Source organism: Pteronotus mesoamericanus, unplaced genomic scaffold (genome assembly GCF_021234165.1).
Source record: "Pteronotus mesoamericanus isolate MK-2021 breed Mesoamerican mustached bat unplaced genomic scaffold, CSHL_Meso_final contig_178, whole genome shotgun sequence".
Taxonomy (NCBI): domain Eukaryota; kingdom Metazoa; phylum Chordata; class Mammalia; order Chiroptera; family Mormoopidae; genus Pteronotus; species Pteronotus mesoamericanus.
In genome coordinates, this window is record NW_026555074.1 from 104941 (window position 1) to 123021 (window position 18081).

Consider the following 18081-nt stretch of genomic DNA (forward strand, 5'->3'; position numbering starts at 1 on the left):
GCAGCGGAGAGCGACAGGGAAAAATGTGAGACAACTGTAATTGAACAACAATAAAAAAAATCGAGACAGATTTGGGATGAGCGGCAAAAGAGAGAAACTATAGACTAAGAAGAGACTCAATAGACACAAAAACCAACATGATGTGTAGACTATTTGGATTTTGATTCAGATTATTTAAAAATCAGCCCTGGCTGGTGTGGTTCAGAGAACTGAGTGCTAGCCTGTGAATCAAAGGGTCCCTGGTTCCCAGTCAGGGCACATGCCTGGGTTGTGGACCAGGGACCCAGAAAGAGGCGCGCGAGAGGCAACCGCACATTGGTGTTGCTCTCCCTCTCTTTCTCCCTCCCTTCCCCTCTCTAAAAATAAATAAATAAAATCTTTTTTAAAAAATTATATTTATGATATTATCGATAATTTGAACACTGACTATTTGATTATACTAAGAGAATTACTTATTTTTTAGTTGTCTAGTGGTATTGTGGGGAGATTTTAAGAAGCCCTTATCTCTTATAGAGATATTTGAAATGTTTGTGGATGAAATGACATGACGTCCTGAAGATGCTTCACAGTAATCTGGAAGGTAAGGAAGTGGATGGGGTAGAGAAGTAACAAGACTGGCTGTGAATTGATGTTAAAGCTTCCTGAAAAGTACATGTGGTTTTGTTATACTTTTCTATTTTTGTATATGTTTGAAATTCCCCATAATAAAGTTTTTCTTAAAAAAAAAAACAATACCTAGCACAGTGTCTGATCTACTGTAAACACTTAATACAAATTTGGTGGCAGGTAAACAAGTTTGTTAATTTTTTAAAAAACAAAGGTTTCAGATGGCCATCAAATGGAAAAAAAAACATTTTTGAAATGAGATTGTAAGCATAAATATGTCTGAACACACAAATGAGGTTCATTTAGTGACCACACTATACTCAAATGGAAACAATAATCAATGTGCTCAGACAAGGGAATATGTTTACTGAAGATGAACAGTTGTGAAACTCTGGGCAGATTTGGCACACATACTACAGGGACTTAATGTTAGCAAACACTGAAGGCATTTTCAACCCTCCAAAAAGATGTTATGCAGAAAACAACCCACCTTCGATTTTCTTCAACATTCATTATTCCACTGCACTCTTGTAGAAAGCCATGTTCATTTGCTAAAGTCCTTTGCAGTGACTTCGAAAATTTGAGTGCTCATATGCAAGTCAGTCGCCAATTAGTAGAAATAAATGACTTTTCATGGTGAATAATACATGTACTTGGCAGGAGGGCTTTACCAAAAATGCAGTGTTGTCATTTGTGAATGCTTTACCTACTGGGTACATTAAGGCAAGCAAACTCAAAAGCAACACTCCCCCACAAAGTGCAGGTTAGTGTGTTTAGTGAAGTGTTTAGTGCCAGGTTACTGAAATTAGATGCTTATTTTATGCTTAATATTCCACTACATGGAGCACCATAATTAACACAATCAACTTCTTATTGATAGATATTCCCCATTTTGGCTATTATAAACAATGCATTTGCCCTTATACATTTTAGCCTTACATTCTGATGCTTTAATTTCTGGGAGAGATACCACAATAAGCGCATTTACTGGACCAAAGAGTATAAATAGTCCTAATTTTAACAGATATTAACTGTATGTAGTTTTAAATTAGAGCTACAATGTGGAATTGTGTTTTAAAAATGCAATCACCTAACTGCAAGTCAAACATCTCATTAACTTCACCTCAAATACTAAGTATATTTAAGCTCGGCTTTAAGTTAAAAAAAAAAAAAAAGAGTTTTTAGACAAAATCTCATTAACAGTGCTTTTGGTGTTGAAAATCCTGTGGTTTATTTTTGTTTCAGAGCACGTTGTAGCAAAACTTCCAGTTTGGTATATCCTTGTACTAGATAAAAGATGCATTTTAAATTGCCTCTTTTCCACTGTCCCTGAATACTGAGCACCATTTCTATCTGTCCTTCCTTGGTTTCTTTTTGCAAGGAGGCAGTAGCTCTCTATACTCTTTAAAAGGTTGGGGGGTTTTTTGGATCATATTGTTGTTTATTTTCAATGTATTCCATTGCATTTGGTGATTTTTTCTGAAATTAGCTAAAATTTTCTTTGTAAAATAGTATAACACATAAAGTAATTACCAATGTGCCATGTAAAAAGACGTGCTATTTTTTTCTGTCTTATACACAGTGCACAGACTGTTAATGAGGCTATTCAACTTTCTTTCCCTTGAATTATCTTTTCCACCTAATCTGTGGGTTTCTTTTTTTAATTGTTTTAAATTTTTCAATTATAGCTTACATTCAATATTATTCTATATTAGTTTCACATGTACAGCAAAGTGGTTAGGAAATCATGTACTTTACAGAGTGGTTCCCCTGCTGCTTCAAGTGCCCTCCTGGCCCCACACATAGTGGTCATGACATTATTGACTCTATGCCCTGTGCTGTGACCTACATCTCTGTGACTGTTCTGTAGCTACTAAACTCTACTGTTTAATCCCTTCACCTTTATCACCCAGTCCCCAACCCCTCCCATGACAACTGTCAGTGGGTTCTCTGTGTCTGTGAGTCAGTTTCTATTTTGTTTGTTTTGTTCATCAGATTCCACATACAAGTGAAATCATACGGTATTTGTCTGTCTTTCTCTGACTGACTCATTTCACATAGCATAATACCCTCTAGGTCCATCCATGCTGTCACAAAAGATTTCATTCTTTAAAAGGTATTTTTATTGGTATCTTTTCCTCTTATCCATTTTGTCCCTCTACTTTTAAAGATCACTTTAGCTACTTTTTTTCAAATTCAAAAGTAACAAATGCTTGTTATAACCAGTGGAACATGTAACAACACAATACAAGGATGTATAAAAACAAAACTAATTATCTGAACCTCGACTTCCTCATGTAGCCAATAGTACCAGCCTGCTGAGGAGCCTTCCCCAACTCTCCTTGCTCATACAAACAGATCAAAAATATATGTACATATATAAAATTTTGTTTGTTTTCACCAAAGTATAATCATACTATACACATTATTCTGCAACTTGTTTCACTTTACCTATACATGCGCATACGTACATACATATGCATATATTTATATACATTATGTGAAAATAGACATTTAACAAAATAGAGTGAAGATACTCGGCAGACTTAAGTTCCCTTCCAGTACTAAAATTTTTTGTATTCCTTGAAAGAACGTAACATCATTATAAATATTTATAATAAACTGTTTAATGTCTTTCTTCTCTGCTACACTTGAGAGCTCCATGAAGGGGGGGAGGGGCGGGGGGCACTAATTTTGTTCACCACTAACTCCAGAATTTACGGTAGTGCTGCCAGGATATTAAATGTCTAAAATCTATTTGTCCATTGTTTCAGTGCTTTTTGAAACCTTCTATCTAAACGAGTAAGTTGCCAATACTCAAATATACATGTCTTTAGGAACTCAGACCTGATAAAGTCACCACTCAATATTATTTGGATAGAACATAGTGACGTTTTAAATATTTGTAAGAACTTGTGCTTCTTAGCAAAACACCCTCCTGCCACAAAGATGAATTTTAAAAAGCAGATAACATGTTCAGGGGAGAGCTCTGCACTTGTAATTACGAGACCGGGGTTCTAATCCTTCCACTGCCGTTAATTTAGCTGTGGCCTTTATAGAAATTGCCTTATCCTGATACTGGTTCCTCATCTGTAGCTCTAGCATTCATTAATTCCACAAATATGTATTGTGTACTACGTGCTAACACTACGCTAAGTACTAGTGATACAGGGATGAAAATAATATCCAGCATTTAATGAATGCTTACTTTATGCTTGGTCTTTTGCTGATGGAGGAATATGCACTCTCATTTAATCTCCTATGAGATGGCACTACCGTGATATTGTCTGTACTTTATGTAGAAGGGGACTGAGGCACAGCAAGGTGAAGTAACTTTTCCAGCATACCAAAGGACGCGGTGGAGACAGGATTGGATTCCAGACACTGGGGCTTCAGATGCCATTCCAAGAACCATAGCGAATCCTTGCCCTCATAATTTGATGACTATTTCTGTGGCTTGAATTTTGGTCCCAGCCCACGAGCACTGGATTGAGTACCCTCTCGTTAATTGGAGGGTGCAATGATGACGGAGTATGTCGTCTGCAACTAGCTGTGCTCCTGCTAGTTATCGCAGCTTCCACGCCGGGAACGCCAAGAGGTAGGAGGTGTCAGCGGGTCACGCAAGCGGGCTTCTCTGGGCGTCCCATTGGGTGGAGAGAAGCGTGCGGGTCACGCCAGCAGGACGCGCTTCTCTGACCTAGACTGAGGGCGGGGAAAAGGGGCGTGCTGCTTGCGGCGGACCCTTCCGACGTCTGCGCGAACCGGCGGCTCCGCCGGGCCTAGGGCTCGTTCGCCCCGCCCCGCTGCCCGCGCCTTCGCGGCGTCCACTTCCTGGCCCTCCCCACTTTTAGCGAAACCAACGAGAAGACACCGCCCGCATCTAGAGCAGCCCGACCAGGAGCGTAACCGAGGGGCGCGCGAACGTGAGAGGAAAGCCGTGCGCAGCTGCGCTCTCCCACCCCTGAGTCGTTCTAGACGCGGGTGAGTGCGAGGGCATCGGTCTGCGTCTGGAGCGGCCCCAGCAGGGCCTGACCCCGCCCATGTTTTGGGGAAGGCCTGGGCCCTGGCCCACTCCCAGCATGCTCTATGCGGGGTACCCGGGCAGGTGCAGTGGGAGGGGGTGGGAGGGGTGGAGAGACTGAGAGCTGCCTTCCTGGAGGTCCTCCTTGACCCTTCAGTGGGATCTTGGAAGTGACCATGGCTCCCTCTCACTTGTGTTGTCCATTTCGTCCTCCTCCCTTTTCCATACTCCACACCTAAAAAGAAGCATCTCAAAAACCACTCGAATAGTTTTTGCTTCATTCGTGCCCGTGTGCAGTTTTAAGTTTCCCTCTCTCCTGCACCAAATATCCTATCATGTGAAACTCCAGGGTGATTTTTTTTTTTTTGGCCTCCCCTAGTGGAAAAAAAAGATCTATTCCTTAGAAAAATTGGTACAAGTAATACATGAGTAGTATCTCAACCAGAAAGTTTTCTGACATACATATGCCATTATCAAGCTGGGAGATACATGTGCATTATATATTGGCCAGAAATAGTGTAAATTGCATAATATGAAATGCCAAAATCCTATCTAAATTTTAGAGTGCGTCTGACAACTCTGATATTAAGCAGAGCTTGTTTCCTGTCAATTCTCTTTTCCTCCTTAGAGCTGTGTTTATTGACCAAGTTCTGTGAGTGACACAAGAAAACCATCCTGCCTCTTTCCTCACCCTCCCCACCCCTACTGAGGAATTACATCTGCCAAGGTATTGCACATCTGTCCTAGTAGAAGTCAAAGTCCATTTCCTCTAAAAGAAAATCAAGGGATGGTTTCCTTGTAACAGTATTGTGATGTGTGCAAAATGTCAGTGGTGGCTAACAAGTCCCACATTTTTGTCATTTGTAGGAATACAGGGTTATTCTGTAACTCAGTAGTTCTTGATAATATGGATAGAAGCACTGTTGAGATCTTTATTCTGTAATAGAAAAAGCATTAAACTGATGTCAGGAGATCTAATTTCTAGTTCAATTCTACCACTTACTGTGTCACTTTGGGTCAGTTACTGAAACTCTCTGGACCCTCTGTTTCCCTATCTGTAAAATGAAAGAAATGACATTAGGTAGCTTCTAAGACCACTTTCAACTTTAAGAGTCAAAGAGGAAATCTCAGTAGCCAAGTAGACCATTCCCTGTAGAGATAGAGGGGAGACTGGGAAAACCTCAACAGTTGTATTTAATGTTGGTTTTTCTTTTAATTTGTAATTGACATAAAAGTGTAGACTTTTCCCCTTTTACTTCCCCAAAGAATAAAAAAATACCTTGAGAGGAAATAAAAATGTTCATTAACAGTCCCCAGATATGCCTGTATTAACTCAGTTCTTACACAAATAATTTAACTATTTTCATTATGGACTTTTATTACATCAATTAGTTGGAATATTTACTGGAAACCATTTAGTCTTAGGAACAAAAGGGTAAATATTAACATATATGGTGTCAATCTCAAGAAACGTGCTTTGGATGTACTCAAAACACCTAAGGATAGCAGCCATCGGTTAAACAAAGCACTAGGTTGAGAACAAAAATGTCAGCAGATTCCATTGATGATTTGCCAATTAGTGACGGTTTTATATGTTCAATTTAAAGTTTTGATAATGAAAGTCTTTCTATCTGGGAGGTATATAAATAATGTAACAAAAGCTTGTGAAATAAAATTCCTTTAAAGGGGGTTATGGACAGATAATGTATGTAATATTGGTTTGTCAGGTTAATGCTTTGATTTAGTACTTGGTTAGTTACATCCCTATAAATAAAGTACAAAATTAGCTTCCCAGAAAAATTCTGCATAGAGGTGTTGCTACAGAGTTCCAGTTTATACTGAACAGTATAAATTGGAAGCAACAAGTCTTAAAATCCTTGGTACTATAAACAGATAACTTTATTTCAAACTTGGGAACCTTTTTTAATGTTAAGAGCAAAATGTGAGTGCATAAGGAATACCAAATCAAATCACTAGACTCATATTTTTTCTAGTAATTACCCTAAGGATTTCTTTCTTCTTTATAGGAAAAAATGCTTTCTGAAAGCAGTTTATTTTTGAAGGGTGTGATGCTGGGAAGCGTTTTCTGTGCCTTGATCACTATGCTAGGGCACGTTAGGATTGGTTATGGAAATAGAATGTACCACCATGAGCATCATCACCTACAAGCTCCTAATAAAGAAGATATCTTGAAAATTTCAGAGAATGAACGCATGGAGCTCAGTAAGAGCTTTCGGGTATACTGTATCATCCTTGTAAAACCCAAAGATGTGAGTCTTTGGGCTGCAGTGAAGGAGACTTGGACCAAACACTGTGACAAAGCGGAGTTCTTCAGTTCTGAAAATGTTAAAGTGTTTGATTCAATTAACATGGAAACAAATGACATGTGGTTAATGATGAGAAAAGCTTACAAATACGCCTTTGATAAATACAGAGACCAGTACAACTGGTTCTTCCTTGCACGCCCCTCAACGTTTGCTATTATTGAAAACTTAAAGTATTTTTTGTTAAAAAAGGATCCATCACAACCTTTCTATCTAGGCCACACTGTAAAATCTGGAGACCTTGAATATGTGAATGTGGAAGGAGGAATTGTCTTAAGTATAGAATCAATGAAAAGACTTAACAGCCTTCTCAGCATCCCTGAAAAGTGTCCTGAACAGGGAGGGATGATTTGGAAGATATCTGAAGATAAACAGCTAGCAGTCTGCCTGAAATATGCTGGAGTGTTTGCAGAAAATGCAGAAGATTCTGAAGGAAAAGATGTATTTAATACCAAATCTGTTGGGCTTTTTATTAAAGAGGCAATGACTAATCAACCCAACTTGGTAGTAGAAGGATGTTGTTCAGATATGGCTGTTACTTTTAATGGACTGACTCCTAATCAAATGCATGTGATGATGTATGGGGTGTACCGTCTTAGGGCATTTGGACATATTTTCAATGATGCATTGGTTTTCTTACCTCCAAATGGTTCTGACAATGACTGAGAAGTGAAACCAGAGCATGTACGTGATCACTTATAGGACATGTGTTGTCATTATTTGTAGTAACAACTACATATCTAACACAGCAGTATGTTTCTTTTTTTCCTTTTCCATTTGGTGACACTGGTTTAATCATGCATTAAAATTTAGTAGTACACTTTTAAATAGGATGGGTTTTTTCCTTAAAACACATGTGAAAATTTCAAACGTGTTGGAAGAAATGTCTTAAGAATAATAATTTTGCAAATAAAGCATATATTTATAAATATATTTATGTGGTAAATTCTAAATTATGAACCTTAAAATCTGTGACACATATTTTTGCTGATTGGTTAAAAAAATTAATGTCGTTTTGGCTTTCTAAGATATGCAAATGAATCTGTAGTTGTGAAAGTCTGATTAAACTTTAGCTGTGTTTCCATTACTTCTAATGTTGGTGTATGTTCTAAGCCTCTGCAAGTGCCAATGAATTTGCTTTCTCAAAATACACAACCAAGCAATAAAGGAAATGATCCCAACCAATGTAAAAATGGAAATTGAAATCTATCCTTGAGAGAAAAAAAAAAGCACAATTACTTAAAGAGCTTAATAATTTTCCTGGGAGCTAATATAGTGGCATTCCTCAGCATATACAATTTCAGTGTAACTCCTATACTTCTCTATGCAGATACTGAAATTGGAGTGATGACTATGAAGAATATAATGTCATTTAACTGTGTTGTTTCCCAGTTAATCAAGCTCTCAGCTGTGGCTCGGATAAAACTGTATCAGTTGATATTTATATAGTCCTGCTGGGAAAATGAGTTCTCTGGAATCTCTTTTGAAAAACTTCTGATCACGTCTCAGCCTTTTGGCTAAGATCAAGGGAAGGTATCTGTTCTTACCAGTTTAACGTCTGATACATTCGCTATCTGAGGACAATATATTACATGGATTTTTGGAGCAGGGAGATAGAACAGGAGCTTGTGCCCTCCATGCCAAGCATTGACCTGGTATTGTGGTGCCTCTGGGAATGGCGCACCACCTCAGGGACAAAAAAAAAAAAAGGCAGTCAGGCAGTTTCACTTATCTGAGTTAGTTGAGTCCTTCCTGTTTTTGTTTACATATTAAAGTTCTGAAATTTTCCCCATGTATATGGTTGCACCATATCCAACTGTTTTTGGTGTGAAAGGCTTAACCTCGCTATTCTTCTTGGGTTACCATATCATTTGCCTAGTTTCAGTGGCTACCCAAAAGCTTTATACAGTGGCGAATATGATAGCTTCTGTGCTTGTAAATGTGTGAAATACTTGGAGCTGACTTGCCCTATAATTGGGCCTGCATGTCCTGTATTGTCAGATCCATAAGCACCTATAGGGTGTGAAACCATGACATTTTAGAGATCATTTCTTGTAACTGAGCTCACGATGTTAATGGTCTCCCACAGCTTTTGCAAACCAGAAAGAGAATTTCCTCAAGAGGATCTTTGGCGTCAAATTGTTGATTTCTGTTGATCAGAGTAGTGTGTAAAACCATTTGTTTTAATTTCTCTAATTTTCCTTATTGGGGCTTTTGGTTAAAATGAAGGGTTATTCATTTGGAAAAATAAAACCCCTTTATCAAGCACCCTAATATGTGGTCTCAGATGCAATTATTACAGATCAAATCATGGTCAGTGTGAGTCCAATGATAAACAGTATCATAGACTGTAACACCCAGTCAGTGCTCCCAACACCACTATATTACATTTCTACTATATTTATCACCTTCAGTTACGTAAGTGTATCAAGGTATAGTTGTAACAAATATATCAGTGAATGCATTCCATTGTTTGATTTCCTAATGGGTGCTAAGGTAACGATTGCTTTTTAAACCAAATTGATGCTCTTGATTATATTTTTATACATAAGTATTTCTTTATAAAATGTTAGTTGTCTTAAATAACATGCTATCTCTTTGAATTTATTTATACCCAGTCTTGTAGATAAAATCTGATTCTGTAACATAAAAAATAGTATTACTGAGGTTATGGTTATATACTTGACCACGTTGCATTCTACGGCCAAAAACTGTAACTCTAACCCCACTCTGTTACTTGTGTGGAGAATTGGGAAGAATGAAGGTCTAATGGAAATTGATCATGATAATGAATGTATTTTACATATGGCTTGTGGATACCATACTGGACAACACAGATGTAACACATTACAGAAGTGTGAGACCCACTGACTGAAATATGAATGATAAAAATCTTGAAGTTCCTTCTAAAAGTTGTATTTATCTTTCCAGTTGTCTTGAATACAGTGGAAACTGCAACCTCACTTTTAGCAGGCCCCGGGCCATCTCCTTACACAAGTTCAATGACTAAATCTTCCTTCTCAAAATTAAAACATTGTATTTGGAGCAATTTGCAGATTCGACCCCTTGACTTTTCTTATTTTTAATGTAGCTGAAATATTGCTTATGTGTCAAATCTGATTTACAATGCCCAGGTTTGTCTGTAATGCATTTTTTTTGGTAAAACAAAATATGCAATACTTTTATTTTTAGAATGTTTAAATTAGAGAATAGGCACCAGATGATCAAAGTTAGGGTACTCTGATAAAGCAGGTCATATGAGGTTTGATATGTGACATTCACCTGGCCTGGAATTGTCACAGGCTGTTTGAGTTAGAGAAGTGGTTCAAACAGATTGCTAGGCCTCTCCCCATTTCTACTGAGGTCTTCAGTGTCCTGGTTCTAAAAATTTCACAGGTGATACTTATGCTTCTGGTCCAGAGACTACACTTTCAGAACCACTGGAGTACAGATGAGGCAGGGATACAATTCCTTAAGTGAAATGTGTTACATTTTAAGAGATTGTGAAGAACGGAGGCAGGGTAAACCCTTACCATGACTATTGTATATGGAATGTACACCTGACCCTAATTCATGGCCTTTGAGTGGATCACCAAGGATACTTTCCATTAAGTTCAAAGTACAATACAAACAGGGCCTGCTAGGTATGTGTACAGAGGAAACTTTAGTGAATGTCATCTATTTACTGAGACAGGTTTGGACATGTGGCTTTAAACCTCTCTGATGAACACAAGTGAATCTATTTGTGATTATATAATTTTCTTTGAAATTTATGACAGGCCAGCTTACAACAAAGTTAAAAATCCTTTATCCAAGTCACCATCAAAAGCAAGATTCATATTCATTCATTAATGTTTTTCCCACTTTTTTCAACAATCCTGGTGTCCTATAATGAGCTACCAAGCATGAGGCACGTTTCATCCCAACATTGATTGGTTGCCAAGGAGACTCCACTGCCACTCTGCACAAGCTCCTGTTTCCCCTCTCCTTTTGTGCTAAAAGAAGAAGTTGTGGGTCAAGGGCAAGATGCTAGGGATACAGAGCCTATAGATCCAGCCTATTAATAGAGATGTGAAAGAAACAATATGTTCTCTCTCTACTCCATCCATCAGCAGCAAAAGTACTTGAGTTCAAATGATAAAATATGGTTTTACACTTGAAGGAATACCAGCATCCAGAAACAGAATATCCCTCCTTGCAAAAATCCAAGGGAAAGGCAAAGGGGAATTGGCATCTACCTGACAGGTCCAAATGTCTTCTACCCCTGGCTTCATCACAGTCGGGAGATTTCCCAAAAAAGAGAAACCGCTATTCTGAACAAAATTGTTCTTTATAGGAACCCCAATCAGAGGTAAGGATAGTTCCTTCCCAGAGTTACAAACTTCTGGACTCCTAGGAACTACTTGTTGTTTGTCTTCCAGTACTGTGCCATTGATTCTTGCATAAAATTCTGGAACTCTGGTTCTTCGTGGCTTTCCTCTCTGGTCAGCAACATCAGTGTCACTGCTTCCTCATCCTCATCAAGGTTTTCTGAGTCAGGTTCAAGTCAGAAGGGTCCTGCACAGGAGATAAGCTGTCTGTAGCAGTTCCTGTGTCCAGAGCTACAGAGCCCATACCTTCCTCCAAGGTATTCCAATTGTCCTTTCTGCTGCTGGCTCTGTGCATTAGCCAGTGATTTCTTTAGACATTCATATACAGGATGATACTCCCTTTCAGATTCTTCTGTAGCACTGGTGACTTACACAGAGTCCATCTAAGCCTGTACTCAGAACAGCAGACACATCTACCAATCTGAGTGAGCTGTGAAACTCATCTAACACAAAGCTCATTGAACAAGTCAGGTTACTGACATATGTAGTCTCTTGATTCAAGCCACCTTGGAAAGCCTCAAAATCTTAGATCCATTCCACTACAGGGCCTAGTCAATGATGTCCATTTTGTTCATAACCACAGTGAAAGGAAGCTTGGTTTTGTACAAGATACTGCAGGCGTAGAGCATGTTGGACATGAGGGCCACTGGGTTGGTACTTCCTCATGTGTCCTTTGCATATATGACAGTTGTTGGAATTGAGGACGCCAGGGTTTTGGTGATGATTGTTCCAGAAGCTGACCAAGTGAATACTTCAGTCTGCCCAGGTGTGTCAATCAAGATATATTTAGACATGTTTGGGCCTTCTCAATAAATTTCATCACCTGATTGAATCTGGTAGCAAAGAGATTGAGTGAGGTCACTATGCCATCATTGGGCCCAAGTCCATATTGCTTCATGAGCTTTTTTATACTTCACAGTGTCACAGCTACCAGTATTGGCAGGGAAGGGAACCTCTGGCACAGTTGTGTCCAGATACGGTGGGCAGCCTCGGCTATGCAGCTGTCCTGTGAGCCTCTCCAATAAAACATAGTTCCATGAAAGCAGGAAACTTGACAGCCTCATTTTCACTGTATCCCCAGAGCCTGTGTTTGAGTCAAACTGATGACGATTACCAAGCAGCAAGATCTCAAATGATCCTGTAATGCATTTAAACAAACACACCTATTGGGCTTGCTTAAAACAGGGCACACCCGTATTAGAAAAGTTACTGAAAGCAGTGTCTGGTGATGATGTACCACTAATTTGCCTTTCATTTGTTAAATATATGGTGTTCCTCTTAAGGCCAGCTAGATTGGACTAATGATTCAATGCTTGTCTGAGTGGTTACATGAAGAGCATGTTTGTAAAAGTTTTGCTTTCTTTGGCATACAAAGGAATTCAGAGATGTTTGCTGAACTCCCTCAAAGTTTAACTTAAAATAATCACCCATTCCCATATCATCAAAGATAAAATACTATAAAGTCTTTAAGGGCAGTGGGAACAATGACTTGTTTGGAAAGTATGAAATGAAATGGTGTTCAACTGTGATCTCTATCATAATAGAAGTCCATCTTTATTAGTATTAACCTGTACCCTATAATATCCCCCATATGTACTGAGTACAAGCTCAACACCAGGCCTGGTGGAAAGCAGAAAGAGCCCAAACTCATCATTCATAAAGGGAGTCAAATAATCACTTTGTGTAAGCTTTACGTGAGCAGTAAAACAAGCCATGAATTATTAGAATGTGGTGGTCCTTTTGCCTTAAAAGTCCTGTATTTGATAAATACTAATTTTTTACCCCACATAATTTCTGTTTCTTTGGTAGTTTTCACTGATGCCATGCAAGAATGGCCACACTGGTTATGCCATTGTTTTGGCAATGTGGCGAAAGCCCTGATAGGAAGAGCAGGGCCTAAAAATAAGACTGATTTGTGATGATTGGATGGAGGGATGGATGGATGGATGGGCGCAAAGGGGAAAGGATGCCCTTAATGAGTGACAGGCTTGCATTTGAAAAAAAAAAAAAAGCTTTGGTCTACTGATGAGAGACCCACATGGGTACTCAATGTATTGAATGGGGACATTCTAATTTTCAAAACACCAGCCCCATACCATCTGAGGGGGAAAGGGAAAAACTGGTCCTAGTTTGATGGAAGACAGTACTGGTACTGAGAATCTTTTCCATATTTACCGTAAACTCTAAGGCACTTGCCACTAAAAGGAAGCTTCAGGGAATACTGGTCATCCTCCATTCCAGTGCGATCCAATAGAAAGAAATACAAGGTCTGGCACAAATAAGCCCCTTTTTTATTACAAAATCATAAGCATGTAATTCTGTAACATAACATCACACTCAAGCATACCATATGACATTTTAGGTGAAATGGTGAAATTAAAACTATAGCCCTGGCTGGTGTGGCTTGGTGGATTGAGCGCTGGCCTGAGAACAAAAGGGTCACTGTTTCAATTCCTAGTCAGGGCACATGCCTGGGTTGCAGACCAGGTCCTCATGAGGGGGCGCATGAGAGGCAACCTCACATTGTTTCTCCCTCTAAAATAAAATCTCTAAAAATAAAATCTTTTTTTAAAAAATTATAAATTATCACACCCATATTATTACCCTACCAACAACACTCAAGCAGGCCTTACTTCTGCTGCACCCTGTATAATGTGAGTTGTGTGTAGTTTTGTTTTTCACTAGCCACATTAACAAAGTAAAAAGACAGGTGAAATTACTTCTAGCATTATCTTTTATTTAACCCAATACATCCAAAATACTGTTGTTTCAACATGTAATCAACAGATCATAGTTTACATTCTTTTTTATTAGGTCTTTGAAACCCAGTATGTATTTTGCAGTTATGGCAAAGGTCTAAAAAATTCCGTAAATGCGAGGACCCTACCACACCCTCAGAGGATATATGAATGAGAGAACTCTTGGTTTCTTCCAAAAGTCCCATTTATTTTTCTAGTTGTCTTGAATGCTATTGAAATTGCAACCTGACTTTTAGTAGGCCCCAGGCCATCTCCTTGCATGAGTTCAATCACTGGATCTTCGTTATCAAAATTAAATCATCGGATCTGGAGCAAATTATAGATTAGACCCCCTAGCTTTTTTCTTAGATTACAACTTAACCAAACTGCTCCTGTCATTAATTTTAATACTCACTAATCCCTCACTGCATCTGTCTTTTGGATATATTGATAATCACAAAGCAGCTGTTAATCCTGCCTGTGCACATTACACTCCACACTGTCATCTCTCCAGTTCTTAACTAACCCTTCCCCTGTATCCTTCTCTAAAATGATCCAGCCATGGCTTCTGAATGCATAGCCTTTAAAAAGTCAAAAATCACCTGGCTTGAGGGTGACTAATAACAGAAAAGGTTCAGAACTCAGGACTGAGTCCAATTACAAAACTTACACCCTGCTGCTGAAGAGAGAAACAAAAACAGTCTCTCGGAAAGACAGACACTGCAAGCAACAACCCACACTTAATGCACTCGCATCCCACCCATATTTCCCACTGTGGGACAGAGGCTGGGCAACTTTATTTCTCTCCACTAACCCATAAACAAAGATGGTGATGGTACTGTGGGCCGAGGTTAACGTTTTATGAGAAATGAGGAGAGACTGTCTGCAAAACAGGCTTTGCAGTCAGGCAGAACTAGGTTCAAATCCCAATTCTGCCATTTATTAACAGGCATCTTCAGAAAAGTTATATAACCCCTCTGGTGCCTTAGTATCATTGTAAAATGAAAAGTAAAATCTACCTCAAGGAATGATAATAAAAATTAGGCAAGATATGGAAGTGGAACTTCTGCATATTGTAGGTACTCAAGGAATGTTATTTTCCTTTCCCTCTTATAAAAGTTCTAACACTTTAAATGGTTAAATAGGTATGAATCCTTTTTATTAAATACCTTGATGGTAAAATATTAAAATATTGATGTGAATAACAGCTGGTATTGAATATTCAAATTCACAAGGGAATGCCTTAATTAATAGTTTAAGATAACATCTGAACATTTAATCTGTGCCATGTAATAAAATAGCTCTTCCTCAAACATCTTTTTAATATTTTTAAGGAAAAATTCAGAAGTTGCTTTTAAGAACATTAAGTTAGAACATGTTCCTCTTTCACAACAAATTAGACATCATTGGATCCAAAATTGCCCAGATTGGTATGGTTCCTTGTCCCCTCACACTTTAATCAAGATGTTTCTCTTTATATTGGCAACAACCACTGGTTAAGGGAGACTCCTGCCTCCCTAGTAAGTGTACCTGGGCATTTAGTACTTGAGAGAACATTGGGACTGACAACACCCAGAAGCTAATGAGGCCAAATGCCTTCTCCCAGACCTCTGCATTTGGAAGAAAGTGAAGTTAGCTTGTGGACACCTTTTCAATCATTTGACAAAACAAACATTTTAGCTTTTAAAACACAAGTACAGGATAAGTGTCCAAGTTTTTACGACACTTTAGCCCCTACTATTTTTAAAACAGAACAAAACATTGCACTGAAAAAAATGTTCTGGGCATGTGCTTTTTGAAAGCTATTTAAAGACAGATATTAATTCGATGGGTTAGAGATTGCTGTTATCCCACTGAATGAAGCTGTTTCTACCTCTCTATTCAAATATATTTCAGGTTGAACTTTCTTAAATATAAAATGATTACACAAGCAAACTTTAGAACAATCTTAGTCATGCAAAAGCATACTTTTTCCTAACCTTGGATGAGTCAACTCTAAAAAATCTGTCCAGAGCCTGCAGGGAAAAAAGGACTCTCCCCCCAGCCTTCCTAGCTTGCCCAATCTAGTCCAGGTGTGTAAGTGAAAAGTGAATTTTGTCTTTAAAATTGAATTTTGAATGAGGCAGCATTAGAATTGATGAAGACAGTATCCAAAATAAGAAGTACATATGAAATATTTCAGAAAAAATTTGTTAAAATGTCAACATGCAGAAATAAAAACTTCAAGCCCCGTTGATAGGGAAAGAAAACTATAAGTGTATGCTGCCACTTTTAACAGTCTCAAATTTAAGCTCTTTCAAGGACTATTAATAAATAGTGTTACTCTACCGTGCATTTTTATCACAAAATCATCTTACTGGTTTTCAAGTTTCCAGGCCTCGGGGCTCCATCATACAGCAGCATACAAGGACAACACCAGCGTTTAGGGACAAAGACAGAAAGTGTCCCATTTTGAAACAGAAGTTGGTAAGAATAAAAATAGATTGTCCAACCTCAAAAGTCTCCCCAAGGGAATTTAATTTGTTTTTCAGGCATATGTTTGGAGAAGTGGCACTTTCTCCAAGCAAGTGCTTAGTTAAAACAAATGATTTATTGCTTAAAATCCAGTCTTTTGTACTTAGGCTTGTGAAAATCAGAAGATATTACTTATTGAACCATAGATAAAAATTAATAACTATCACTGATAATCAAGTCTTATGATAAAAAATTAAAATAAAATTAGAAGGAAAGAAAAGTAAATCTTTGTATTTTTTTAAATTTATGGGTATAGTAGAGTTATGAGAACACTTACAATGAACTTGAAAGGAGTGGGTAAATAACTATACATTAAAAGTCTACTACAAGTATATTCACATATTTACTGAAATTAAACTATTTTAAAATTGGGGAATGGAACAAGAAAAGCAATAAAATTATGATGTGGAAATCGTGGTTTGTTTTACTTTTAAAATGTGATTTAAAGTGTATAAGACAAGCACTTAACATTGCATGATAGTGAGGCATGTCATTCTCTGTAGCAACTAGAGTTTTCAGCAGAAACCTTTTCACTAATTGATCTTTTATTTCTCAAAGTGTTTAAGAATAAAATGTGGTCTTCTTTAATTTTTCACTAAATTAAATTAATGTAATAATACTAATTATGTTTTTATCACTTTTTCTTCCCTCTGATCTATTCTAATGAACATGATATTAGGAGAAATTCCAGTAAGTCATTTCCTGTATCTCTTTCCATACATAAATTATATTGTCCAAGATGACCAACCTCTTCAACCAATCAACCAGCCTGCCTAGCAGTCTCAATAAATTGAAAAACTGGTTCTTAATCTTGTTCATTCACTCTTGTTCTGATGGCATTATAGCCCTTTACATGTACTTAATTAGTTTAAATACAACAACAAACAAATCAGTGTAACAGTTCATTATATCTACTCTTTTACCTGGTTTGAAAAGTATGATAAAGCATACAAAGTATGAAAACATATAATACAAAGTATGCAATTTACATGTGTCAGTCTCCATGTTGACAAGCATGATTTTATTATGAACTATTGCTGAGAGACTCAGATATTAAGAATACAATTATATTTAGTCTAATTTTAACTGCCTTAATATAGTTAATAACACACTAAACATAAGTGTTCTGAAGGGCTTCAAAATATACTGTAATGGCCCAATTCTTACAAGTTATTGAATAACTTGAGTATGTTTCTGATTGCTTGAGACCTCAGGAGTGATGATTATACTGACATAGGATGCATATATTTTCATTTTTTCCTTTCATTATAAATCAGTTTTAGTGAATACTCCCTGAGAAAGTGGAACATTTTGAGTTTCCCAAAGAGCCTTGAGAGATACAGTCTCAACATTAAGGAACATAGATAAACAAAGTTAAAACACTTACATTTTGTTTGGGCATACATTCATTTATAGTCCCTTTAGTATTCTCATGAACAACAAAAAGGTAAAATATTTATTATAAATAAATATCCCTGCAAATTTAGTTATTTACATTCTTACATATA

The 18081-nt window shown here is 37.7% G+C and overlaps 1 protein-coding gene, 1 non-coding gene and 1 pseudogene across 3 annotated transcripts; 2 read left to right on the top strand and 1 right to left on the bottom strand.

The window, feature by feature from the left end:
* The first annotated feature begins 4335 nt into the window (after positions 1 to 4335).
* Positions 4336 to 7884, top strand: C1GALT1C1 (C1GALT1 specific chaperone 1). 2 transcript variants are annotated; one of them, XM_054566672.1, is made up of 3 exons: positions 4336 to 4587; positions 5256 to 5354; positions 6655 to 7884. In XM_054566672.1, the coding sequence occupies exon 3, from the start codon at positions 6661 to 6663 to the stop codon at positions 7615 to 7617; it is 957 nt and encodes a 318-aa protein (XP_054422647.1). In that variant the 5' UTR covers positions 4336 to 4587; positions 5256 to 5354; positions 6655 to 6660; the 3' UTR covers positions 7618 to 7884. The 2 variants fall into 2 exon arrangements, with proteins under 2 accessions (XP_054422647.1, XP_054422648.1); XM_054566673.1 differs by lacking the exon at positions 5256 to 5354.
* A 564-nt stretch (positions 7885 to 8448) lies between these two features.
* On the top strand, positions 8449 to 8640 carry LOC129065430 (U2 spliceosomal RNA). Its single transcript, XR_008528587.1, has one exon. It is a non-coding gene; the product is annotated as a U2 spliceosomal RNA (small nuclear RNA).
* A 2710-nt stretch (positions 8641 to 11350) lies between these two features.
* Positions 11351 to 12234, bottom strand: LOC129065414 (GPN-loop GTPase 1-like; annotated as a pseudogene).
* Positions 12235 to 18081: the final 5847 nt, after the last annotated feature.

What these genes read in the sequence shown, in the direction of transcription:
- C1GALT1C1 (XM_054566672.1), top strand. Translation starts at nt 6,661, where the DNA reads ATGCTTTCTGAAAGCAGTTTATTTTTGAAGGGTGTGATGCTGGGAAGC.